This window comes from Hyperoodon ampullatus (genome assembly GCF_949752795.1).
Source record: "Hyperoodon ampullatus genome assembly, chromosome: 6".
NCBI lineage: Eukaryota > Metazoa > Chordata > Mammalia > Artiodactyla > Ziphiidae > Hyperoodon > Hyperoodon ampullatus.
In genome coordinates this window covers 6,393,570-6,419,680 of record NC_136919.1, presented here as the reverse complement: position 1 = coordinate 6,419,680, position 26,111 = coordinate 6,393,570, and the positions used below count along the sequence as shown (strand labels likewise).

Genomic DNA, 26,111 nt, shown 5'->3' with positions numbered 1-26,111 from the left:
TAAGTGAAATGCAGATCATCTAACAAGACCCTGCCTCAGTATTCACCTCAATTTCCCTTCCTGCCAAGGTTTAATATTTTTTCAAGTACACTTGAGTGCCTTCTAGAAGACTTCTCAAAACCAGAGTGACCACTTGTGAAAAGATGCTAATCAGGAGGAAAAACAACCTGCTGCTCTAAAGAAGAGAAAGAAGAGGGGACAAAGAGGAAGGAACAGCAGAAAAAAAAAAGAGACCATATTAAAAGGAAACCTTTGAAGATGAGTAAGCAGGAAATACTTATAGGAGCCCATAAAAAGCCACAGCAGCAGAACTATATGGAACTGGGTTAATCAGACCACACTGCAAATATCTTTAACTTCATTAAGACTGGTGGTAACTGAAAAAGGTTTGAAAGTATCAGAATCTCCAAGAAGTAAAAGAAAAAAACACCATTGATTTTAAAACAATGGAAGCCAACAGGATTCAGGATAAAGAGAAATAAGCCAGCAGAGAAAAAGATAAATACAGCATAATATTTTTTAGGGTGAACTAAATCCACTTCAGTTTCCCTTATAATAAAAGGGAGTGAGTTTAAGAAATTATATTAACATTACTGTGACTGACCTACTTAGGAATCAATTTTCACAAGAGGTATTGTAAACCCTGTCTATGTAAAGGCTGGAATTACCTAGGTGGTCAGTCTGGGTTATATACACCTGTTTTGCCTTTCAGGAACATCTAGAGAACACTGATTTACAAAGTTATGATCTTGGCAGGTGACTGTATAAATTTCCACTGAATAATCTGATCACATGGACATTATTAGCACTGAAATAAGGTATCTAGACAAATAGAGACCCTGTATAGTTGCCATGTAGTTACAGGTAAACAATTCTAACAGGGTCGTTTGGCAACTCTAATGCTGCTTACAAGTAATAAACATCTAATTCAGGGGCTTAGATGTACAGATATCTCTATCTAATCTATTTTAAAGAAGCTCGGTTTTGTAATTGTTCAATTGGCACCCTAGTGTTCCACTACTTATTAGGTACATGGCCTTCGGCAAGTTACTTAAACTCTCAGTTTCACTGAAAACGGGGACCTCACAGGTTGTTGTGAGGCTGGAAGGAGGGAGCTGGCGGTGAGCACAGGCTTTGGTGTTAGCCAGAGTGGATAGCCCTGCACAGAAAGCTCTAGAGCTTTGGTTGAATTATTTTCCTTCTCTAAGCCTCATTCTCCTCCTCCATAAAATGGAAATAATGCTACTTTGCTCCAAAGGTTGCTGCAAAGATTAAAAGAATACATGCAAAATGCTTAGCACGTGAGGGCACAAGTATTGGTTCCCTTTCCGTTCCTCTTGTTTTCTGGAGGATTTTTACTTCCTCTATCAAGTAAAGCAATCCTTTAAAGCACTTCTGATGCAGCAAGACAGATTGCCTGAACTACAATTGATTGGTGGTTGTCTATTGGTGAAGTACTCTTCCTAATGAAATTCTCAAGATTTTTTTTTTCTGTTAAAATAGCTTCCATCAGTTTCTAGCTTTAAATTCTCCATTTGCTTATCATTCAAACTCCAGTGGAAAAAGCTGAAGTGGGATAAAAGTAGGAACTCTGTGGTGAGTAGAATCTTAAAACTGAAACCAATTTTTGTACCTGACAGTGGAATTCCCCTGAAGTTCTATAAAGATGTGCATAAAATCAGGAAAAACCAGCTGTATGTGGCTGAGCAAGTTACACACTGTGCCACCAAACTGAGGAGTAGTGAATTGGAAATTTTTCTCCAGCCTGCAGGATTCAAGATGGGTCAGGGCCTAGCTTTTCCAAGATCACTCTCTGCAAGGAGAGGCCGTGGGCTTCCCCCATGCCCCAAGAAATGACATTTCAAGCCAAAGAACGAAAGTGACATTTGACTTCTGAATGTGTTGCCAGACCCCAATTGGACTTTTGGTTCCCTATACTGTGTTTATAGAGGGTTTTGGTCTGAAATGTCATCTCTTTTGATAAGAAAGACAAATGGCAATCATAACTGGAGAATATTAACCCAATAATTACATTAAACATCTCTGGAAATTTCTAAACTGATGCTAAACATTATGAATCACACTAGGTTCAAACTACCAATTCTGCTACTAGGGGCAAACTTCAGTGGATCTTGCAAAGTTAGAGGAAATAGAAAAATAAAATCCACTTGACTAAGAGGATAAGGCTGAAAGTCAGGTTTAGGAGATAGTATTTCCAGCCCCTCCAGGCCTTTGCAGTCAGTACCTGCAGTCAGTACCTCAAAGTTTAATGCCCCTTTGAAAATGTTGCCAGGGAGAGGCAGGCCTAACTTGTTCTGTTACTCAACAGGTCTGTTCCCAGTTACAGTACCATGATTATGCAAATAATCTGTTCTTGAAACTCTGAAATCATGTGCTTAAATATAAAAATATATAATTAAATATAAAATTGCCAAGATAGCAGTTTTCACAGAATTTGAGAAGTAACTGTCTAATCAATACTTCACTTAAGTCTTTGTAATTTGTGTTCCCTTTCTTACTTCTCTCAATTCTAAGCTAATGACTGGCACAATATAGTTCTCAAATACCTGAAGAAGCTATTCCTCATAAACGTCTGGACAGATGCCATTGGTATGTGACCCTGTGAAGGTCACATAATTCCCAAATGAAAAGAAGCAAGGAATAAGAACCCAGCTTTGAGCCCTTGTAAAACTGTTTTCCAGAGACTAAAAGACAAATGTCTTCTACTTTATAAACTAGTTATTATAATATTAAATAAAATTAATATTCTTCCTGATCAATCTGTTTTTAGAAGCCTATTATATTCAAATTTAAAACCAGAGATTCTCAAAAATGGTACCTCACTTTAAAAAGTAAACTATAATAATACTCCAAAACACTGTAAATTGCCTTTAAAAATGAAACTGCACTTGAAAATCCCCATTTCTTTAAACAATTAGTTTCATACTGAAGTGAGAATCAGCTAACTGACTTTGGTATTTCCTCTAGATACCTAAAAGAAAGTATCAACTATTTTACATTTCTTCTATGTTCTTTCATACTGCTGATTGTTAAAATACTTTCTGAAAATTTCTCTTGCATTTCACTTGATAACACACTGGTTACTCAGATTCTGGGATTTTATTTTTTGAAAATTTAAAATTATAAGAATTTAAAAATAACAATAAAATTATAAGAATTAGAAAACCATGTACGGTATAGTGCAAGAAGCGCAGATCCTGTTCTGAAGTAGATGAGGTTCCAGTCCTGGTTCTAAAGATGCTTGCCAAAAATTACCCAACTCATTGTGTGATCTTGAGCAAATCACTTGAGTTCCTTGGATTTGTTTTCACATCTGTTAAATAAGGTGGAAGGATCTGTTGGTTATCTAAGGACCCTTCCAGCCTCATATGAAATGAAAGTTTTACAATTGCAGGACAGGGATTAAGTGCTGGGCTTTATGGGAGAGGCCTGGATGAGAGTCATTTATAAATGATCAGACCACCCTGAATAAATTAATTTATCTAACCAAGTCTTATCTTTAAAAAAGGAACAAAAATATAGATCTTATAAAGATTTTGGTCTTAAATTAGAAAATGTACATATAAAGTACTTAGCAGAATATTTGGCAAACTTAATTGCTCAATAAATACATTAACTATCATCTCCTTTGTGGATTTCCAAAACAGTAAAGTTTCTTCTTCGCAGTTTCCTGTAGGATGGGGTAGTGAGATCAGATGAGAATTCTGTTCAAAGAAGTAAGGTTGCATATTCACAATAGATGGCTAAGTATATGAGGTTGGAGAAAGAAGTAAACCACCAAATAGTAAACATTGCCTCTCTAGCTTCTCGGCTACACCTTAGTACCCTGTTTTTGTTCCTGCAGAGGGTGTGACAGAACCTGTACTGGTTTTTGACTCAAGGGAAGAATTCATAGGTTCATGACTTTTACTACTATGATTGCACAGCTAAAAGATCTAGGACCCTCCCTCCTCTATTTTGTACTTTCTCAACTGATTCTTTCTGAGTGCAGCACTTTAGCTCCCTTTAAATATATCATGTTAATTTCAGTTCCTACGTCCAGTTAAAAACGAAGACTCTGATTCTGTCATAAAACACATTAGTACACTGACAGTCACTCAGTATTGGGATTCCTGGTGGTTTTTATTTTCTCCTCTTTTGCTTAAATGATTGCACACAAAGAGCATGCATTATTTGTGTGGCAAGAAAAACAAAACACAAAAACAAACCAAAAAAACTCAAAAAACTCAAAACTAAATAAACCTAGCTAGTCTATCGGCAATTTTAATAAGCACGTTCTTCTATAACTCCTTGATAAAAAATAGTGAGTTGAAGGCAATCAGCTACTGAATCCTTCCCTTAAAGATTTCCTTACATAAATTAAAAAATAAATAATAAAGAAAAAAAGATCTCCCTACAAATTCCAAAGATAAGAGGCAAAGAAAGTTTCCACACAGAATTAAAAGATTCATCCTCTAGTGGTTGGATAAACTAGCATGAAGCAATATAACATAGTCTTTAGTAGTTTCCACGTGATTCCCAGTTCAACCTGGAACAAATGACTTAATTTCTTAGAGCTTCAGTTTGCTTACCGGTAAAGGGGGATAATGCTTATACCTACCTCCTATCTCATCAGATTGTTCCAAGGATTAAATGCAAAAATGCACACAAAGGTCTAACGAAGTGCCTGATAAGGGCTCAATAAATTCATATCACTACAACCACTTCGTCAAAAATTTCAGTGTGAAGAGCCTCAAAAAAACCAAAGGACTAAAGACAAGCCACGAACTTGGCATTTTCCACCGAGTCAACGCTGCTCGGGAAATCAGTCCCATCAACGGCCAGGCGCCCTGGAGGTACCCCCTCCCTTGGAAAGCGGGTAACTCGGTGGGCCGGGTCGCACAGGCCCAAGGTCGCTTTCCAAGCTCCGCCGGGCAGAGGCGACGACCGGGCTGGTCCTGCCCAGCGACCGCTGCCATGGCAACCGCCACAGGGTCCCCACTGGAGGCGCCACCTCTTCTGGCTTAACCTAAAGTCCTCACAGCGGAAGCCAACTGAACGGCCTCGAAGTGGCCGGCTTAGACCTCTCGGCGACTTCCCGGGCCCCACACTCCAGGAAAAAGGCCACAGTCCCCGCGCCGCTGTCCGCGGAGCCCCTAACCCCCCTTCCCGGCCCTTCCGGCGGCCGCCGTCCTTTAACCCCCGGAAGTGGGCGGGAGAGGAAGCGGCTGGTGATGCTGGAACAAATATGGCCGCCCCGGCGCCCGTCGGCTCCTCGGGCTCCCGCAGTCCTCGGCTGGCCGCCGGCCTTCGGCTGTTTCCACTACTGGGACTGCTGCAGCTGCTGGCCGAGCCTGGCCTGGGCCGCGTCCACCACCTGGCGCTCAAGGTAAGGCTGACCGGGGCCGGGTAGGAGCGGGCCGGGGGCCGGAGGCCGCGGCCGCTTCCGGGGGCTGGGGGCAACTTTGGCCCAGAGGAGGGGGGGGTGTTTGTGAGCCTTTGGGTTCCCGCCTTTTTTCCCGGGCGCGGCCTCCCTCCGAGAGGGGTCTGTTGGGAACTGTGGGAATGGCGGGAGGCCTCGGTCTGTCTGAAAAGGGCAGGAAGATTCGAGCTGAGAGAGGGGAAGGGGCTGAACTGCGGCGTAACCCCGAAGGACTCCGGAGGCCGCGCTTGCAGTCCCTGCCGGTTTCCCTAGCTTCCTTGCCGACAGCAACCTGCTTTTCCTCCTCCCTTCTCACCTCCAACTTTTATTTCCCACTTCGCTTGTCCGCGGTCTCCACTTGTCCATGCCCTTGTACTTGGCAGAACCTTTGCCTCAATTTCCTGGTTCGGCTTCGGGCGCACTCTGGACTGATCAAAGCGGGAATCTCCCGGAGGAATTTCATTTCAAATCTCGCTTGAAATACGTGACCGGAAATTTAAACCCAACATTTAAAATATGTTTCTAATTAGAGGGCCTGCCTTTTTATCTCTCGCTCCTGTCATTGTCTGTCTAGGGAAGAGATTTATGATAGGCCTAGAATGATCCCTTGGATCCTTGCTTTATAATTCAAAACATGCCTCCAGGCGATTCAGCGATTAATATATCTGGAAAGTTGAAAAATAAATCGTTATGACTCAAAGCCTTGTGCATTGTTTTCATAATATACAATTTTCTTAGAAGTGTGGGATTGTAGAAAGTTTGCCTTATTAAAACAGTACTTTAACAAAGCATTGTATTTTGTGAATGTACAGTTTAAAGAATACAGAATCTGGATTAAAAAACCTGACCAGACCCATACTCCATACTCTGGCTGTCAGTTGTTTGTAAATAAAATGTGTCCTGATTAAAATGGTTCTCAACCGCAGGAAGCCAAGTGAGTCTTGGCTCCTTTTGAGAATCTGCTGAAAGGTATTGAATCGTCCCCAGAAAATGCAGGTAGAAATGTAGGCAAAACTTTCTTGGAATTTCTAGGGCTTTATAATTCTGCGGAAGCTTATCCATAGGCCGTAGTCCCCAGGTTTACGACTCCAAGAGATGAACTCCTAAAATTCTTTCACTTTATAGTTTGGGATCATGAGTCTTAGATGAAGTCATGCAACTGAGTTTATGTAGTTTATAAATTAGAGACAAAGCTAATACTGGGACACACTGGATCATGTCTCTTGGCTTTGGGCATTTCTAAAATTAAAGTGTCGGATGGCCAGCATCAGTAGGTAAATAAATACTGACCATATTGATATAGAGGAAAAAGTATACTGTCCTCAGTGGTAGAAACAATCCGAGTTGGTGTAATTCTGGTGATTGGTTTCTCCATATTGTGCTAAATTAATTAATATTTTTAATTTTTGTAATTGTTTCTCAAGTACTGTGGTGCCCTTTCCATAGTCAATACTGTAGTTGCTCCTTTTCTCTTAAACAGTATGGCGTTTTGCCCAAGGAAATGGAAATCACCTGAAGAGAGCCTGTCAGAGCAGCAACATTAGATTATCTTCTTTTGCTTGAGACTGAGAGAAATAGGAGAATTTCAACCATACACCAAATAGAATAGTATAGTGAACTCCCATGTAGCTGTCACCCAGCCTCAGTAACCATTAACCAGTGGCTAATTCCTCCCCTTCCCCACACAAATCACTTCTCACTTGCATTCTTTAGTTTTTAATTAGAAACAAGTCTTTTCATTTTTTACTCAGTTTTCTCATCCCATGCTACATTTTCCATCATTCTTCTGGTTTTCTCAGTCTTCTCCAATTTCTTCTCTTTTGTTCTTTCTTTAGATTCCTTAACTTTTTGAAACAAATTTATTGAGGCATAGTTTATATTCATTAAAATTCACCCATTTTAAGTGTATGATTCAGTGATTGTTAGTAAATTTACTGAGTTGTGCATCTATCACCACTGTTCAGCCATAGAATGTTTCCATCACCTCTGTAAGATCCTTGTGTTGGTTTACAGTTAATTCCTATTCCCACCTCCAGCCCCAGACAACCACTAATCTACTTTCTGTCTCTGTAGATTTGCCCTTTCTAGATATTTCATGTAAATGGAATCACGCAGTATATGATCTTTTGTGTGTGGCTTCTTTTATTTATGTTGTTGAGGTTCATACATGTTGTACTGTGTATTAGTAATTCATTCCTTTCAATGGCTGACTACTATTCCATTGTATGCATATCCCACGTTATGCTCAGCCATTCACCAGTAATGGACATTTGGGTTTCCTTTTTTGGCTATTGTGAATAATATTGCTGCAAACATTCACATGCAAGTCTTTGTGGGGACATATGTTTTCATTTTGGGGGGTGATAGCTAGGAATGGAGTAGAATTGCTGGGTCATATGGTATTTAACTTCTAAAGAAACTGCCAAAGCACTTTCAAAGTGACTATACCATTTACAGTCCCACCAGAAATCTGTGAGGGTTCTCCTTTCTACATATTGTGCCAACATTAGTACTTCTTATGTTATTTTAGAGTGAATCAAAGTCATCATGTTGTTTGATCCATAAATATTTCAGTATGTACCTATAAGAAACAGGGACTCTTTCAAAAATGTAACTACAGTGCCATTATAACAAAGAAAAAAGTTAATCTTTAATATCATGAAATACCAAATCAGGTTCACATTTCCATTGGTCATAAATGGATTTAAACTTTTTAAAAATCAAAGTGGGGGCTACTCTTTGTTGCGGTGCGCAGGCTTCTCATTGCGGTGGCTCCTCTTGTTGCAGAGCACAGGCTCTAGGCACGCGGGCTTCAGTAGTTGTGGCACGTGGGCTCAGTAGTTGTGGCTCGCAGGCTCTAGAGCGCAGGCTCAGTAGTTGTGGCACACGGGCTTAGTTGCTCCGCAGCATGTGGGATCTTCCCGGACCAGGGCTCGAACCCTTGTCCTCTGCATTGGCAGGCAGATTCTTAACCACTGCGCCACCAGGGAAGCCCGGACATACGATATGTTTAAAAAAGCATTTCACAGAAGAAAATCCCAAATGGCTGATAAACCTAGATGAGGTGCTCTTACTCATGAAGTACCAGGAAATGCAAATTCAGTCAACATCAGCCTTGATTTTCCCCAAAACTGGGAAAAATGAAATGTTTGATGACATCAAGTTTCAGTAAGGATGTAAGGAAACTTTCATATACTTTGGGGATCCATTTGGCAATTTCTAGTAAAATTGAAAATGTGCCATCTAGATATATATACCCTCAATCCCCACACACATAATGCATAAGATATGTACAGGGAATGTTCGTAACAGCATTGTCACAGCAGAAGATTGGGAATTAACCTAAATGTACAAGTAATGCCTTGGGGAAATGGATATACTGTGATGTACATAATGATGGAACACAAGCAGATAAAAGTGAGGAACTAGAGCATATTCAGTGTATCAGCACAGTTAGGCGCTCAGAGAATACAGTGTTGTCTGAAAATGCAAGTTGCCAGACATACACATACATTGGGACACAGTTTATCCAGATTTTAAAAACATAGCAATGCTATATGATGTTTATGGTTATGGATACGTCCAGTGAAAAATAGAAGTGCACTTAACCAATTCATGCGCTTGGGAAGCGATGGTGGAGGGGGATAGGATTCAGTAGAGGTACAAAGGCGCTTCACTTTGTCAATGAAGTTCTGTTCTTTTCCTCCTTCCCACCCTCCCTTCCTGTGGCTCTGAAGCAACTACAACACAGACATTTGGTAATTGTGGGGAGTGGGTAGTTGGGTATTTGTCGCTATTCCTTTTACTGTTCTATAGCGAGGGGTATTGTGAGTCTTCTGAGAGCAAGGGCTCGCTTGTCTCGCTGACCATTGATTGCGCAGGGCCTGACACAGATGAGGATTCAGGAAGAGTATGTTGAATGAGGAGATGAATGTGTGTCTGTGTTCCAGTTTTTCTAAAATGAGTGCTTAGTACTGGAAAAAGTATGGTTGCCAGTGTTTATAAAAATAGAAATTCTTTGCACCTGGGTGGTGGGCTTGTGAGTGCTTAGTACGTGGCTGATCTTGTTATAGATGCCACCAAACAGCAAGATGATAGATTATGGCTCTGTACTTTTCTGTTTTGTTTGGTTAGTACCACTGAAAAGCTACAATGACTGAAAAATGTGTTTTAAGTATTCTTAGATGGAAAAGGAAAACACCAAACTATTATTATTAGTTTATACCTGAGTGGTAAGGTTGCAGCTACTTTTCTGTACTTTTCCAATTACATTTTCTGTGAGCATGTGCAAGTTTTATAATTCAAAATAAATGATATTAAAATAGAACAGAAATTAGAGGGAAATCTCCATATTCTGAATAGTTTTCACAAGGTGGTGAAATAGTAGTGACTTGGGGACAGGGGAGAGCTTTGATTCTTTTTTCCCTCATATAGTTGTCTTTGTTTTTTTTGACCACAGCATGTGGGATCTTAGTTCCCTGACCAGGGATCTAACCCAGGCCCCCTGCAGTGGAAGCACGGAGTCCTATCCACTGGACCGCCAGGAGATTCCCCATTTGTTTTTTTGTTTTTTTGTTTTTTTTTTTTTGCGGTACGCGGGCCTCTCACTGCTGTGGCCTCTCCCGTTGCGGAGCACAGGCTCCGGACGCGCAGGCTCAGCGACCATGGCTCACGGGCCTAGGCGCTCCGCGGCATGTGGGATCTTCCCGGACCGGGGCACGAACCCATGTCCCCTGCATCCGCAGGCGGACTCTCAACCACTGCGCCACCAGGGAAGCTCCCAGCCATTTGTAATTTTTAAAAATTAAATTTGATTACAAAAACTATCCTATTCACTCTTGAAGTCAAATAAAGATGATTTTTTTGAATACAGTACTTCATTTCAGAGGCATAGTTTACAGACAACCAAAAATTTTTTTGCTTGGATAAAGTGTAGATTCGAACAACAGAAGTTGTAATTACCTTTCGTAAAACATTTGAAGGAGTCAAATAGCATTTATTATAGGACAAGTAAGTTTGCTTTTTGGTGACCTAAGAGCTTTTCTATTATGAGTCCTAGTCCTTCCTGTTCCCCATCCCCTTAGTTGGATTCTTCCAAGTTAACCACTGGTACCATTTGGTGTGTCCCTTCCACATTAAGGTCTTCATATACACATTCCCCACACGTATGTTTCTTTCTTTTCTTTTTTTGGTGTAATCACTTTATAACATCGAAGTCAGGTCAGGGTGTGTGCAGAGCTCTTCGATGATTTCTAAGCCAATGTCCAGCCATCCTGGCCTCTTGCAGTCCTCCGTCCACAAAGCAGAGGTTCACCTGAGGGTGGCACTCCTGGGTGCCGAGGCCCAAGTGCCCTTCCTCTTTACGCCTGCAGGCTGATGCCCAGCTCCTCTCAGTCCCTGTTCAGAGATGCCTTCCAGTGAAGCTTTCTCTGACCAGCCTCGCTTAGGTGGCAGTGCTGCGCGCCCTCCTCCTCTCCCTTCCCTGCTGTGTTTCTCTGTAGCGCTCATCACCATTGAGCAGACGATGTCTTATACTGTTTATTTGTTCTTATCTGTCTGTCTCTACTAGAATGTAAGCTCAGTGAGAGAGGCCTGTTTGTTCATTTTTCAGTGTTTTGTTCTCAAAACCTAGAGCAGTGCCCGTAGGTACGCAATAAATACATGTCGAATGAATGAACTTTTTCATTTATTAGTTATGGACATTTAAAAAATGTAAGTGTATATGTGGGTCTACTTCCTTCTGTTTAACTACTGCAATAATACTTCATTGTAAGAGGGACTCACCATTTCTAAAAATCATTCTTTTGTTGATTGAAATTTATAGTGTATTTTTATTGCTTGATTTTAGCTATTATAAACAAAGCTGCTATGAATATTCTTGTCATATATCTTTGTGTATTTCTGTGGAGTAGATTCCTAGGAAAGGTACCAAATAGCCCTCTATGAAGGTTTTATCAATTTACACTCCACCAGTAGAGTATGAGCATGTTCAGAGTGCTCATTTACCCACATACTCCACAGCACATTATGTCTTAGCTTATGCCAGCCTGATGGGGAAAAGGTGACATCTTGTTTTAAGTTGACTGTTGGTGAGGTTCAGGATCTCAGCATGTTTATTAGCCCCCTGCTGGCTTTTAATTTCAGATCTTCTCTGTAGACCAGAAATTTTAGGAAAACTTATTTCAGTAAGAGTATACTTTTCAGTGTATATATGTTCTTAAATGCTGGTAAAGCATTTGTGGTGGGAAAAATAAAGTTGCATGCAAACAGAAAACATGAAGAGAAAAAAAATTGCACCCATAATTAAGACCCAAAACTTCACTTTTTAAAAAATAAATTTATTAATTTAATTTATTTTTATTTTTGGCTGTGTTGTGTCTTCATTACTGCACGTGGGCTTTCTCTAGTTGTGGCGAGTGGGAGCTACTCTTTGTTGCAGTGCACGGGCTTCTCATTGCGGTGGCTTCTCTTGTTGCGGAGCACGGGCTCTAGGCGCATGGACTTCAGTAGTTGCGGCACGCGGGCTCAGTAGTTGTGGCTTGCGGGCTCTAGAGCACAGGCTCAGTAGTTGTGGCACATGGGCTTAGTTGCTCCGCAGCATGTGGGATCTTCCCGGACCAGGGCTCAAACCCATGTCCCCTGCATTGGCAGGTGGATTCTTAACCACTGCGCCACTAGGGAAGCCCCAAAACTTCACATTTTAAATAAACTTTTTGGGTAAATTTTTGGCTTAGAATTTCAATAATCTTAAAGTTTTAATTTTACAAAGTAGTTAATTGCAAATAAGGACAAACCTTTCAGGGGACTTCCTTGGTGGTCCAGTGGGTAAGACTCTGCACTCCCAATGCAGGGGGCCCAGGTTGGATCCCTGGTCAGGGAACTAGATCCTGCATGCATGCTGCAACTAAGATCTGGCGTGCTGCAACTAAGACCCGGCACAGCATGCATGCATAAATTTATTTATTTATTTATTTATTTATTTACCAAAAAACCTTTCAGAATAATCTGAAATAATCCAGAATAATCTGATGCTGCATTTTTTTCTGAGATCCTCTATGATAAATTAAGTATACATTAATTCAGATGGCTTCATCATCATCATCAAACTAATGCTTATGTCTTTGTTTGAACTAGTACTTTTGAGATTATAACTGTGGGCCAATTATGTTTCCACCAACTTCCGATAACATAAATCTGCTAAGGAAGGCCACGAAAAAGTGTAAGTTTTTACAATCAACCATATAAATATGTACCTGGGAACAGTCCTGTATTTTGTTTATGTTCTGGTAGCCTTGACTTCTCATGAGTGAACAAATTCATTTAATTAACTTGATAAGCAGTTTCCTGTGATTAGGAATATAACTTGTTTTTATGGTTATTTTTTTATTCCTCCCCTATATGGGGAAGAATGTAAGGGAACAAAATTGATCACAGTTGATGGCTTGAAATTTTCTATAATAAAAAAATTTTAAAACAAAAGATAACCATTTATTTGGTTGTAAAAAGTATTAATTTTCTTTTTTTCTTTTTCGGCTGCACCATGCGGCATGTGGGATCTTAGTTCCCCGACTAGGGACTGAACCCACATCTCCTGCATTGGAAGACAGATTCTTTACCACTGGACCACCAGGGGAGTCCCTGTAAAAAGTATGAGATGGATAAGAGCACAGGTTTGGGTTTTAAACAAACCTGAGTTAGAATACTGGCTTTGCCACCTACTAACATTACGATTTTAAGCAAGTTTTACCACTCTGAGCCTCATGTGTAAAATGGGCATAACAACACCTGTCTCATAGTATTGTAATAAGAGTGAATGGTGATAGAGTTCTTCCTAACACAGTACTGGGTACAAGGTCAAATGTTTGCGATCTCTGTGATCCTTGGAGAAACAGACAAACCTTACTGCTGGTTCAGTGCTAATGGAAATGATTGAGTGGGCTTTGAAAATGTAATTAAATCTTCATTGCTTGTGTCAGATATTGTCATCTTCACCCCACTTTGGCAACTCCTTGCCTTGCCTCCTTTTACTTTGTCACTCTGCCAAGACACTGACATTGCTGCCTCTTACGTGGGAGAGTATCTGGAGGGACAGATGTGAGTGCTGAGGCTTCTCTCTTCCCCTCTCACACCCCATCCCCAGATGTTGCCTGTAGCACTCTGGCTGTAGCACTTACAGTGGGCGGGATGTTCATCCCAGGGCCCCCAGATCTCTGGCTTCCTCTTGGTAGAAGGAGAGGTTTCCTTGTTCCTGGACAGTTAGGCCTGGCTGTTGGAGATTTTTTTTGAGACTGAGTATTTATCACTTCTTGGGCCTCAGCCCTTAGGGGTGTTTTGTAAATATTGGTTTATTTACATTGAATTAAATCAAAGTTGAATGAGTGGTTAAAATGTTTGACCTTCCTGGTTACTTTCAATCTCAAAGTTTGTGTCTCTATGATTTGTATAGTGAAATACAGTTTACAAAGTCACTTCCATACGTATCTTATTTGATATGGTGACATGATAGCTTAAAATGGAGTGTCAGAGGTTAGGTTAGGCGAGGGTCCTGCAGTTATTACTGGCAAATGGTAATACTTAGAAATAACGATTGATTTTTTTTTTTGTAATTACAGATTAACACATGGTCTTTGTTAGAAATTTAGAAAATATAGAAAAGTATAAAGAAAAAATTGCTGCCCACCATCCCACTGGTACTAACCTTTTCATGGTTTGATGGATTTCTTTCAAATCCTTTATAAATAATTGTAAATATATATACCTTTTAATTTTTTAAAACAAATTTAACTCTTAACTGTATATAGTTTGTTTCTGTTCTTTGCATTTAATATTTTTTAGCTTTATTGAGATATAATTGTCAAATAAAAATTGTATGTATGTGTGTGAATAGTTAAGATTTACTCTCTTAGATTTCAAGTATACAGTATTTTTTTTTAAAATAAATTTATCTATTTATTTATTTATTTTTGGCTGCGTTGGGTCTTTGTTGCTGGTTGGGTCTTTGTTGCTAAGTGCGGGCTTTCTCTAGTTGCGGTGAGCGGGGGCTACTTTCGTCGTGGTGCATGGGCCTCTCATTGCAGTGGCTTCCCTTGTTGTGGAGCACAGGCTCTAGAGTGTGCGGGCTTCAGTAATTGTGGCACGTGGGCTCAGTAGTTGTGGCTCACGGGCTTAGTTCCTCCGTGGCACATGGGATCTTCCCAGACCAGGGCTCGAACCCGTGTCCTCTGCATTGGCAGGCGGATTCTTAACCGCTGTGCCACCAGGGAAGCCCCAAGTATACAGTATTGTTAACTGTAGTCACCACGTTGTACATTAAATCTGCAGAACTTACTCATCCTGCGTATCTGAAACTTTGTACCCTTTGACGAACATCTTTCCATTTCCCTCTACCCCCAGCCTTGGTAACCACCATTCTGCTCTTTGCTTCTTAGAATTCAACTTTTTTAGGTTCCACATAGAAGTGAGACTGTGCAGTATTTGTCTTTGTGTGTCTGGCTTATTTAACTTAGCATAATATCTTCCAGGTTCATCTGTGTTGTTGCAGATGACAAGGTTTCCTTCTCTTTTAAGGCCAAAAAATAGTCCATACATAAACACACATTTTCTTTATCCATTTATCTGCTGACAGCTACTCAGGTTGTTTCCATATCTTGGCTATTGTGACTAATGTTACAGCTATCTCTTCAAGAGAGTGATTTTACTTCCTTTGGATTTATACCCAGAAGTGGGATTGCTGGATCATATAGAGTTTTTTTTTTTTTGGCCGCACCCGCGTCTTAAGGAATCTTAGTTCCCCGACCAGGGATTGAACCTGGGCCACGGCATTGAAAGCAGTGAGTCCTAACCACTGGACTGCCAAGGAATTCCCTAGAGTTCTAATTTTAATTTTTTGAGGAACCTTCATACTGTTTTCCATAATGACTCTTCTAATTTACATTCCCACCAACAGTGTACAAGAGTTCCCTTGTCTCCACTCCCTCATCAACACTTGTAGTCTTTTGACTTTCTGATAATAGCCATTCTAACATGTGTGAGGTGATGTTTCATTGTGGCTTTAATTTACATTTCCCTGATGATTAGTGATATTGAGCACCTTTTGTGTCTTCTTTTTTTTTTTTTTTTTTTTTTTTTTTTTTTTTTTTTTTTTTTTTTTTTTTTTTGCTGTACGTGGGCCTCTCACTGTTGTGGCCTCTCCCATTGCGGAGCACAGGCTCCGGACGCCAGGCTCAACGGCCATGGCTCACGGGCCCAACCGCTCCGCGGCATGTGGGATCTTCCCAGACCGGGGCATGAACCCGTGTCCCCTGCATCGGCAGGCGGACTCTCAACCACTGCGCCACCAGGGAAGCCCTGTGTCTTCTTTTGAGAAATGTCTATTCAGATCCTTTATCCTTTTTTAAAAATATATTTATTTATTTTTGGCTGTGTTGTGTCTTGTTACTGGGCGTGGGCTTTCTCTAGTTGTGGTGAGCGGGCTTCTCATCCTCGTGGCTTCTCTCTTTTTTTTTTTTTTTGCTGTACGTGGACCTCTCACTGCTGTGGCCTCTCCCGTTGCGGAGCACAGGTTCTGGACGTGCAGGCCCAGCGGCCATAGCTCGCGGGCCCAGCCGCTCCGCGGCATGTGGGATCTTCCCGGACCGGGGCACGAACCCGTGTCCCCTGCATCGGCAGGCGGACTCTCAACCACTGCGCCACCAGGGAAGCCCGTGGCTTCTCTTGTTGCAGAGCACAGGCTCTAGGCGCCCAGGATTCAGTAGTTGTGGCACGCGGGCTTCAGTAGTTGTGGCTCATGGACTTAGTTGCTCCGCGGCATATGGGATCTTCCCGGGCCAGGGCTTGAACCCGTGTCCCCTGCATTGGCAGGCAGAGTCTTAAGCACTGTGCCACCAGGGAAGCTGCCTTTATCCATTTTTAAATCAGGATATTTGTTTTCTTGCTATTGAGTTGTTTTAGTTCCCTGTGTATTTTGGACATTAGCCCCTTATCAGATACATGGTTTGCAAATATTTTTCCTCATTCCATAGGCTGTCTCTTCACTCTGTTGATTGTTTTCTTTGCTGTGCAGAAGCTTTTTTGTTTGATGTAGTCACATTTGTCTATTTTTCTTTTGTTGCCTGTGCTTTTGGTTTCTATCCAAAAAGTTATTGCCCAGACCATTGTTAAGAAGCTGTTTTCCTATGTTTTCTTGTAGTAGTTTTACAGTTTCAGGTCTCACATTTAAGTCATTAATCCATTTTGAGCTGATTTTTTCTATGTTGTGAGAAAAGGGTCCAGTTTCATTCTTCTGCATGTGGATATACAGTTTTCCCAACACCATTTATTAAAGAGACTATACTTTCCCCACTGCATGTTCTTGGCAGCTTTGTCAAAGATCAGTTGAACATAAATGAGTGGATTTATTTCTGGGCTCTATATTCTCTTCCATTGGTCTATATGTCTTTATGCTAGTACCATACTATTTTGATTACTATAACTTTGTAATACATTTTGAAATCAGTCAGTGTGATGCCTTCAGCTTTGTTCTTGTTACTCAAGATTGCTTTAAGGTCTTTGTGGTACCATGTGAATTTAGGATTGTTCTAGTTCTGTGAAAAATGCCACTGGAATTTTGATAGGGATTACACTGAATGATATGGATAGAGTGGACATTTTAACAATGTTAATTCTTCCAATCCATGAATACAGCTTATGTCTCCATTTATTTGTATCTTTAATTTCTTTCATCAGTGTTTTTGTCGTTTTCAGTTTATAGTTCTTTCTTCTCCTTGGTAAAATTCATTCCAAAGTGTTTTTTTTTTAATATTTATTTATTTATTTATTTAGGCTGCAGTGGGTCTTAGTTGCAGCATGTGGGATCTTCGTTGCGGCATGCAGGATCTTTAGTTGTGACCTGCGGACTTCTTAGTTGCAGCATGTGAAATTTTAGTTGTGACATTCATGCGGGATCTAGTTCCCTGATCAGGGATCAAACCTGGGCCCCCTGCATTGGGAGTGCAGAGTCTTACCCACTGGACCACCAGGGAGGTCCCTGTTTTTTTTTTATGCTATTGAAAATAGAATTGTTTTCTTTATTTCTCTTTCAGATATTTTGTTATTGTATAAGAAATGCCACTAATTTTTGTATGTTGATTTTGTCTTGCAACTTTACTGAATTTGTTTATTAGGTTTTTAAAAATATTTTATTTATTTATTTATTTGGTTGTGCTGGGTCTTAGTTGCGGCTGGTGGGCTCCTTAGTTGTGGCATGGGAACTCTTAGTTGCAGCATGCTTATGAGGTCTAGTTCCCTGACAATGATTTGAACCCAGGCCTCCTGCATTGGAAGTGCAGAGTCTTAACCACTGCACCACCAGGGAAGTCACATGAATTTATTAGTTTTAATAGTTTCTTGGAGGAGTCTTTAGTGTTTTCTATATATAAGATCATGTCATCTCTGAACAGAGACAGTTTTACTTTACCCTTTCTAATTTGGAGGATACCTGTTATTTCTTTTTCTTGTCTGATTGCTCTGGCTAGAACTTCTAGTACTGTGTTGAATGGTGAGAGTAGGCATCCTTGCCTTGTTCCTGATCTTAGGGGGAGAGTTTACATCTTTTCACTGTTGAGTATGATGTTAGCTGTGGACTTGTCATATTACAGCCTGTATCATGCTGAGGTACATTCCTTCCATACCTGATCTGTTGAGCATCTTTATCATGAAGGGATGTTGTATTTGTCAAATGCCTTTTCTGCATTTACTGAGATAATCATAGGATTTTTTCCTTCACTTTGTTAATGTGGTGTATCACATTTATTGATTTACATATGTTGAACCATCCTTGCAGCCCAGGGATAAATTTTACTTGATCATGGTGTATGAGCCTTTTAATGTGCTGTTGAATTTGGTTTGCTAGTATTTTGTTGAGGATTTTTGCATCTTTGTTCATCAGGGACATTGACTTGTAATTTTCTTTTCTTGTAGTGTCCTTATAGGCTTGGTGTCAGGATGATTCTGGCCTTGTAGAATAAGTTTGGAAGTGTTCCCTCCTCTTCAATTTTTTGGAAGAGTTTGAGAAACACTGGTGTTAATTTTTCCTTAACTGTTTGAATACTGATTCAGTCTCCTTATTCAGATTTTCTGTTTCTTCAGATTGAGTCTTGGTAAGTTATATGCTTCTAGGAATTTGTCCATTTCTTCTAGGTACTCCAACCTGCATTTAATATTATATTGTTATTACTTTCCAATATTAGGGGATAGTGGTGTGAAAATGGCTTTCATGTCAGATCTGTGTTGAAATCCCAGCTTTACCACTTAGAGTGTCCATAGTCTTGGGCAGCGTTTCATCTCTGAACTTGTGTCTTCATCCCTGTCATGGGGATACTGCTTTTAACCACACTGGGCTGAGTGAGGATTAGACATCATAGGAAAGCCCTTGGCACATAACCCAGTTCTTGGTAAGTGCTGAAAACAGGGAGTTGTGATGCTGTTGTGATTGTTTAAAATATTCTTCAAAAACATGTTTTTAATGGCATTGTATTATCAAGTGAAATGCTATACAAAAGTGGGAAAAAAAACCACTAAAGGAATATAGAGTTTGTATGGAAAAAAATCACTGTTATAAGGCTACAATTGAAACATTTTCCCCCCAAAACCTAGAAAATAGACATTGTGGTGGACTACGTGAAGATAAAAATCAATTAACAGGCTTCCATTTTTGCTACACAGCATCTAAATGCGGGATAAATTAGAACAAACATTCAAAATTTAAACTTATTGAAGTATAATATACATGCTAAAGAAAATACTCATTGTAAGCATACAGCTCAATGAATTTCCACTGTGTAAGAATACTTGTGCAACCAGCAACAATGTTACCAAGCATTTCCAGAAGCTCCTAAAGGCCGCATCCCCCAAGTGACTGGGAAGTCTCTCCCTACCGAGAATAACCAACCACCATCCTGACCTCTATTGCCTTAGCGTATTTCCCCCTACGTTTGAATTTGAATTTGTTATACCTATGGGGAATATGGCTTGTTTTGCTTAGTGTTATGTCTGTGAGATCCATCCATCTTGCGTGGGGCAGGAATTTTTTCATTTTCCTTCATTGTCCCTCTGTAGCCCTTCTCATCTGTGGATTTTGCCAGAGTATTAAGCCCTGATGTCCAAAGTGATCCATCATATGTAGCTGAATTAATTTCTGTCCTGTGAGTCTAGGATGGTAGTAGCCTTGTAACGCTTTCGGGAGAACTGAGAAGATGCCCGCTCAAATCATGTTCCGTGGAGGTTCATCTCTCGTAGAGTCCCAGGAAAGACTGGGAACTTTAGCTTTTCTGGTTTTTGTGGTCTAGCAGCTCTCCAGTGTCTTCTAGCAGATGACTTCTGGAAGATAACAGTTATCTTATCTGGCTTTTTTTTTTTCCTCCCTGGGAGTGCTGGTTTGCTGCAAGCTCCTCCATCCCACCTGGAAATGGAAGGAAGTCTAGCAAATGCATAGCTGGGCTCCTAGAAAGGGGAGGGAAAGTCCCAGGGCCAGATAAAGGGGAGAGGGAGAGAAGGAGCTGAAACCCCAGTGGCAAAATAACACAAGCCAGGGCTGTCCCAAGGTGTAGAAATCTGGACCCAGAGCCTTGGATTTTGAGCAGCTGGTGAGGGAGAGCAGGAGCCAAAGCCCTAGACCCAGGCCAGGAGGGCCGCTGGGACTGTGTCCCTCTCCTCGGCTCACAACAGCAGACTCTCAACAGCTCTGTTCCTCGAATGAAGGAGTGGGCTAGGAAATAGAACCCTCCTAACGGCAGTGGGAGGAGTCCATTTGATTTTTTCTGCTGAAGATCTGGTCCTTAGCCTCTCATCATAGGCGTTTGGTGTTTGCAATTACACTACCTCTGAAGTCCAGGAGCTCCAAGTCTAGAAATAAAAAATTACCCCTCACACAAAGAAACAAATTGCTAGGAAAGTCAGCAGAGATGACTAAGAACAGAATTAGGGGTTTCAGAGCTCCTCGTTATGTTGTAAGATGGCTATATTTAAAATGAAAGAAATAACTGATAGAGTTTTAAAATATGAGCAAGAAACAAACACTATCATTAATGACTATGCAGATTTGAGGAAGAACCAAATCCGAGTTTTAGAAAAGTACTTAGCATAATGCCTTTGCATTTAGGAGCTACTTAATAACTGTGAACATTTGGGCAAATAATTCTCAATATAAAACTCATGACTTTACACAATGTGAAGCATCTTTGTGGAACCTCAACTTTAGAAGTACTCACTAATACCATTGTTCCGTTGGCCCTAAAATTTGTTGACTGAGTTGACATTGGAATCACCATTTTGAGATAGTTTCAAGTAATGTTCAGCTATTCCTGTTGTCCTGCAGTGGGAGGAGCCGGTTACACCAAAACGCCTAAGAAGGTTCACATGAATGAGTGTATTCTTGGAGCAGCTTTGGCCTCTTCTCCCTCCCTCCATGCCCCCCTCCCCCGCCTCCATGTTTTGAGTGCCTACTGGATGCCAGGCCTTGTACTTGAAGGAAGCATGGGAGGATGACTGTTCCTCCTTTCCTGGAATCCACATTCCACAGGCCATCGAGTCTGCCCCCAGCACCCTTACAGATACACTGGAATGAATCGAATCTATTGTGTGTTTCCTTCTGCAAAATTGTTGCTATATTATGAGTTTCTGATGAGTCTTCTTCAGCTTTGGGAGCAAGAAAAGGCCCCACAGCTGTCTATATTACTGAATATATAGAAACATTGGTTAGGTAGCAGGGACCTAGATAACCATAGTTTTCCAAGCAAATGAATAGGTTAAGTCATCAAGTTAACTTCTCCATGTTACTAATTCCACCACCGCAAATCCTTTTAGGACGATGTGAGGCATAAGGTTCATCTGAACACCTTTGGATTCTTCAGGAATGGGTACATGATGGTGAATGTCAGTAGCCTTTCCGTGAATGAGCCTGAAGGAGCCATAGACAAGGACGCAACGGTAAGTGCCTTTCCAGGAGATCTTTTCTGTTGCTTAGGTGAAAGCTTCATCCCATACTTAAATATGAAGTATCAGAATGTAGAGAAAATTAAATTTGTGAGCGGGCGTCAGATGGTTTTATTCTTTTTTTTTTTTTTTTTTGCGGTACGCGGGCCTCTCACTGTTGTGGCCTCTCCCGTTGCGAGCACAGGCTCCGGACGCACAGGCTCAGCGGCCATGGCTTACGGGCCCAGCCGCTCCGTGGCATGTGGGATCTTCCCGGACCGGGGCACAAATCCGTGTCCCCTGCATCGGCAGGCGGACTCTCAACCACTGCGCCACCAGGGAAGCCCGATGGTTTTATTCTTAACATTTTTTTTTTTTTTTTTTTTTTTTGCGGTACGCGGGCCTTTCACTGTTGTGGCCTCTCCTGTTGCGGAGCACAGGCTCCGGACGCGCAGGCCCAGCGGCCATGGCTCACGGGCCCAGCCGCTCCATGGCATGTGGGATCTTCCCAGACCGGGCACAATCCCGCGTCCCTTGCATCGGCAGGCAGACTCCCAACCACTGCGCCACCAGGGAAGCCCAAGTTGTAATTCTTGAATAATTTTAGTAACAACTGATCCTTCTTACAAAATGAATGCTAAGAAAACCAAGAGGTGGCCAGGCCAAAAGAGTCACCTTTCTGCTGTTGGAGTAATGAAGGTAAGGGCGCCAGGCATCATGTGGTTATTTACTTCCATTGTTTTTACCTCCTCTTAGATTGGATTCAGCCTAGACCGCACAAAGAATGATGGATTTTCTTCTTACCTGGTGAGCATCAAACGCTTGACCTGATCCCTCCCTTCACTTGAACCCAAGACACTGCGTGGAAACACCCTGCTTCCGTCAGTGCTGTTTTCTTGAGGTGGTAGTGGCTTTGACTTGCAAGCATCTCTGAGCACCCACAGTTGTGTTATTTGAACGGAGTCTGGGCCACTTATTTGCTTTGTTCCTGAAAACATTTTGTTCTTACTCTAGTGTGAATGAATAAGGTGGTGTGTAATTGGGTCTTCCTTTCTCAGGATGAAGATGTGAATTACTGTATTTTAAAGAAACAGTCTTCCTCTGTCACCCTTCTAATCCTAGACATCTCCAGAAGTGAGTAAGTAATTCTACTAATCCTTCAGTTCAATCCCAGAGTAAAGTTAGGGGGAATTTGGTAGTTAAGTTACCATTTATTGTCTGCCACATGCCAAATATTTTGCTGAGTGCCGGAGATTAAAAACAAGATGAGGAAGACAAAGGTCCAGTCCTGGAGGAGCTTCTAGATGGGTGAGGGAGACAAGAGCAATACAAGCGACCACAGCAAACTAGAGAAGTAGTAGAGCAGGGAGACGGAGGATTGCAGAAGAGAAGGGAAGGCTTCAGAGAAGTGTTGGTGCGACCGCCCTTCCCATGAATAGACTTTACAGATGAATAGGAAAGGGAAGAGCATTTTAGGCAAAGGGAACGTGATACACAAAGGCAGAATGGTGTGAAATAGCATGGTGTGTTCAGTGAGGTGAGGTCATTGTCCGCATCCAGCTAAGGGGAAGAGAGGAAGGCTCCGCCCCGTTCAGTGCTAGACATGCTCCCCTTGGTACGAGGGATGGTGCCAGCTGAGGCTGCGTGTCCGCTCAGGCATGGACACTTGCTTGTTCCTCCTCAGGCGGGATGGGGCAAACAAAATTGCGGTCTGGTAAGCAGGGAGGAGGGAGGAAATGCATATTAGGTGGGCTACTAATAGTGCTCACTGCCCTGTGCATGCTCCCCAAGGCTTCACTTTAACATCTTACTGGGTTTTTTTTTTTTTTTTTTTTTACCTCTTGTTCCTTTTCCATTGTACACCAATTTGTTGAACACATTGCACATACTTAGGGGGGAGTGTGTACCTCAGAATTGTATGGTTGCTACGAACTTAAGCTTTAGAGTGAGACTGCCCAGGTCCTCGCCCAGCTGCTCACTAGCTCACTACTCTTGGGCAGGTTCTTTAACCTTTCTGAGCTTTCATTTCAACATCTGTAAAATGCAGATAATAGAGTTTACATCATAGGACATCATGGGACTGCATGAGATGATGGATTTAGAGCTGGAAACAACACCTAACTTATAACACTTACTGGCCATAAGCATTACCTTGAACTCTTTTTCTTCTGTCTTCTTTGAATATAGAGTGCGAATAAAATCTCCACCAGAAGCTGGTACCCAGTTACCAAAGATCATCTTCAGCAAGGATGAGAAAGTCCTTGGTCAGAGCCAGGAGCCTGGTGTTAACGCTGTTTCAGCAGGCAGCCAGACTCAGAAAAAACAAGGTAAACTGTGAGGTAGAAGCTAGCATTTTCTTCACTACCCTGATTTGTAGATTCTTTTTTGTTCCTAAGTAAAAACAAATATGATCTTAGCATTATTTTATTTTTGAGGTGATATAAAAATATGTAACAAAGAAAAATGTGGAAAAGGTGGGAGAAGAAATGTCATTTCTCCTTACTCTCTGTGTTAGAATTTTAGTAATTTATATTTCCTTCTAAACTTGTTTCCTAAGTCTAGAATATTTGATTTTTAAAACTCATACATGTTTATAATTTTATAAGCATCCCTGTTCACTCACCTTTAAGTTATTTCATACTTATTAGATATCCCATTAAATGGCTACTGTAATTTGCTCAGCCTTTCCCCTTAAAGCGACATATTTCTACCTTGATGCTATTATATTAAAACATTGCTACATCAGACATTGTTATTTGTAGATTTTTTTTCATATGTAGAACTTTCTTTAGGATGGGTTCCCAGAATTGGAATTTCTGGTTCAAAGGATATGAATACTTTTGAGAATATTGATACATATTTTCATTCCTCTCCATATGAGTTGTGTGAATTTATACTGCTGTTGAGAAATATATAAGAATAGTGCCCACGTCACCATGTCCTAGAAAATACTGGGTTTTTGGTTTTGTTTTGTTTTTTAAATTCTAAAGTGAAAGGCAAAAAGGTATTCTTGATTTTGAAGTCACTTTTTAAAAAAAATTAATTAATTTATTTATTTTTGGCTGTGTTGGGTCTTCGTTTCTGTGCGAGGGCTTTCTCTAGTTGTGGCAAGCGGGGGCCATTCTTCATCGTGGTGCGCAGGCCTCTCACTGTCTCGGCCTCTCTTGTTGCGGAGCACAGGCTCCAGACGCGCAGGCTCAACAGTTGTGACTCACGGGCCTAGTTGTTCCGCGGCACGTGGGATCCTTCCGGACCAGGGCTCGATCCCGTGTGCCCTGCATTGTCAGGCGGACTCTCAACCACTGTGCCACCAGGGAAGCCCTGAAGTCACTCGTATTACTGAGGCTGCTCTTTTCCTCCATATGTTGATTAACCAATTTATATTTATCACCTCTTTCATTAACCGTTAGGTTTATCTAATAATTTATATGAGTGCTTTAACGATAACTATTTATTGTATTATTTATGTGTCTTTTTCTCAGTTTGTCAAAATTCTAACCCAGGTTAAAAGATGTGCAGAAATGTTACATTTGTGTGATGAGGTAGTTTCACGTATGTTCACCATCTCCTCCTTGTCCAGGTTCCTCAGGCTCACATAACCATTCCCTGGGCAGAAAAATCTTTTCCTTCTTTTTATTCTGAAACTCTCTCCCTTCCTGCAGGGAGTTTGAGATGCTGTCTTCCTCATGAAGAGGGTCTTAAGTAAAAATAAGACACAGATGCCCTCTCTTTTCATTGAAAGAAGTCATTAGCAATTTCTACACTCCTTGCTGTGGAAATAAAAATAGTATGCTTTATGCTAATATTATTTCCTATTTTTCCGTGTATATAAATAAATCTCATATATATACGTATTTTAAACAATGATCTGTTTTCAAACGTAATTACTTAGAAGATAAGGAAGTCATTCCACGTGCTATCTCTGACAGTAACATGCACTAGGTTATTGAGAGATGATTTCCCTCATCTGTACTGAGTATTATCATTTATTAGATTGCATTTATAATAGAACAGGTTGCCATTTGCGGCTTCTACAGCTCAGGAGTGTTTGGGGTTCTAAGCAGATGGCATTTCACAAGATGGCACGTGGCCTCACCGTTTTGATTGTTTGAATTATTTGATATTAGACGAGCTAGAGTCTCATAAAATGATACTGTAATATACATATGAGCTGAATCATGCAATAATAGCTCTTAAATGGTTCTGCTTCTAGACAGTGCAAAGTCTGAAAGAAGTACAGTGGATTCAAAGGTAAGAAATAACCTGACTTATGCTCTCAGCTTTCCTGGGTGTATATGTATGTCTGTGTATGTGTGTGCGTATAGGAATGTATATACATATGTATATATGTACACAGGTGCACACACATACATCTGCATGCCTGATCTACAGGGGGTTGCCTTCTGTTTGGGGAGATAACTTAGGCACTCGGAAACAATTTCAAAGTAAGACTGAGTGCTGAGCTATACAGCACTTACATGATAGAGGCTCAGATAGTGAGAGGAGAGGGAAGCGGGCTCTCGGAGAGCCCTCTGGAGGGAGGCGTCGCCAGGGCTTGAAGTTTGGTAGATTGTTTGGGGAAGAAGAGAACGAAGGAGATGAAGACCATCATGAGCAAAGACCGGAAGTGGAGATGAGCGTGACAGGTGCTGGGCACTGGCCTATTGGAAGTAAAAGGTACCTGTTTGGGAGCAGAGAGAGGTGTCTTAGATAACAGAGGGCTGGAAGATTGAAGGCATCG

The 26,111-nt window shown here is 41.2% G+C and overlaps 1 protein-coding gene across 5 annotated transcripts in view; it reads left to right on the top strand.

Annotated features, from left to right (window-relative positions):
• Positions 1-5,248: 5,248 nt before the first annotated feature.
• Positions 5,249-26,111, top strand: part of GPR107 (G protein-coupled receptor 107) — a gene marked incomplete at both ends in the record, with an annotated part of 69,285 nt that continues 48,422 nt past the window's right edge. For 4 of the 5 annotated variants that reach the window (XM_079706887.1, XM_079706889.1, XM_079706886.1 and 1 more), the window contains 6 exons: positions 5,249-5,389; positions 21,263-21,385; positions 22,127-22,177; positions 22,429-22,508; positions 23,558-23,697; positions 25,584-25,621. In XM_079706887.1, the coding sequence (XP_079563013.1) occupies positions 5,249-5,389; positions 21,263-21,385; positions 22,127-22,177; positions 22,429-22,508; positions 23,558-23,697; positions 25,584-25,621 (573 nt within the window). Of the gene's footprint in view, positions 5,390-21,262; positions 21,386-22,126; positions 22,178-22,428; positions 22,509-23,557; positions 23,705-25,583; positions 25,622-26,111 lie in introns of all 5 variants that reach the window. The other variant, XM_079706888.1, reaches the window with a different exon arrangement.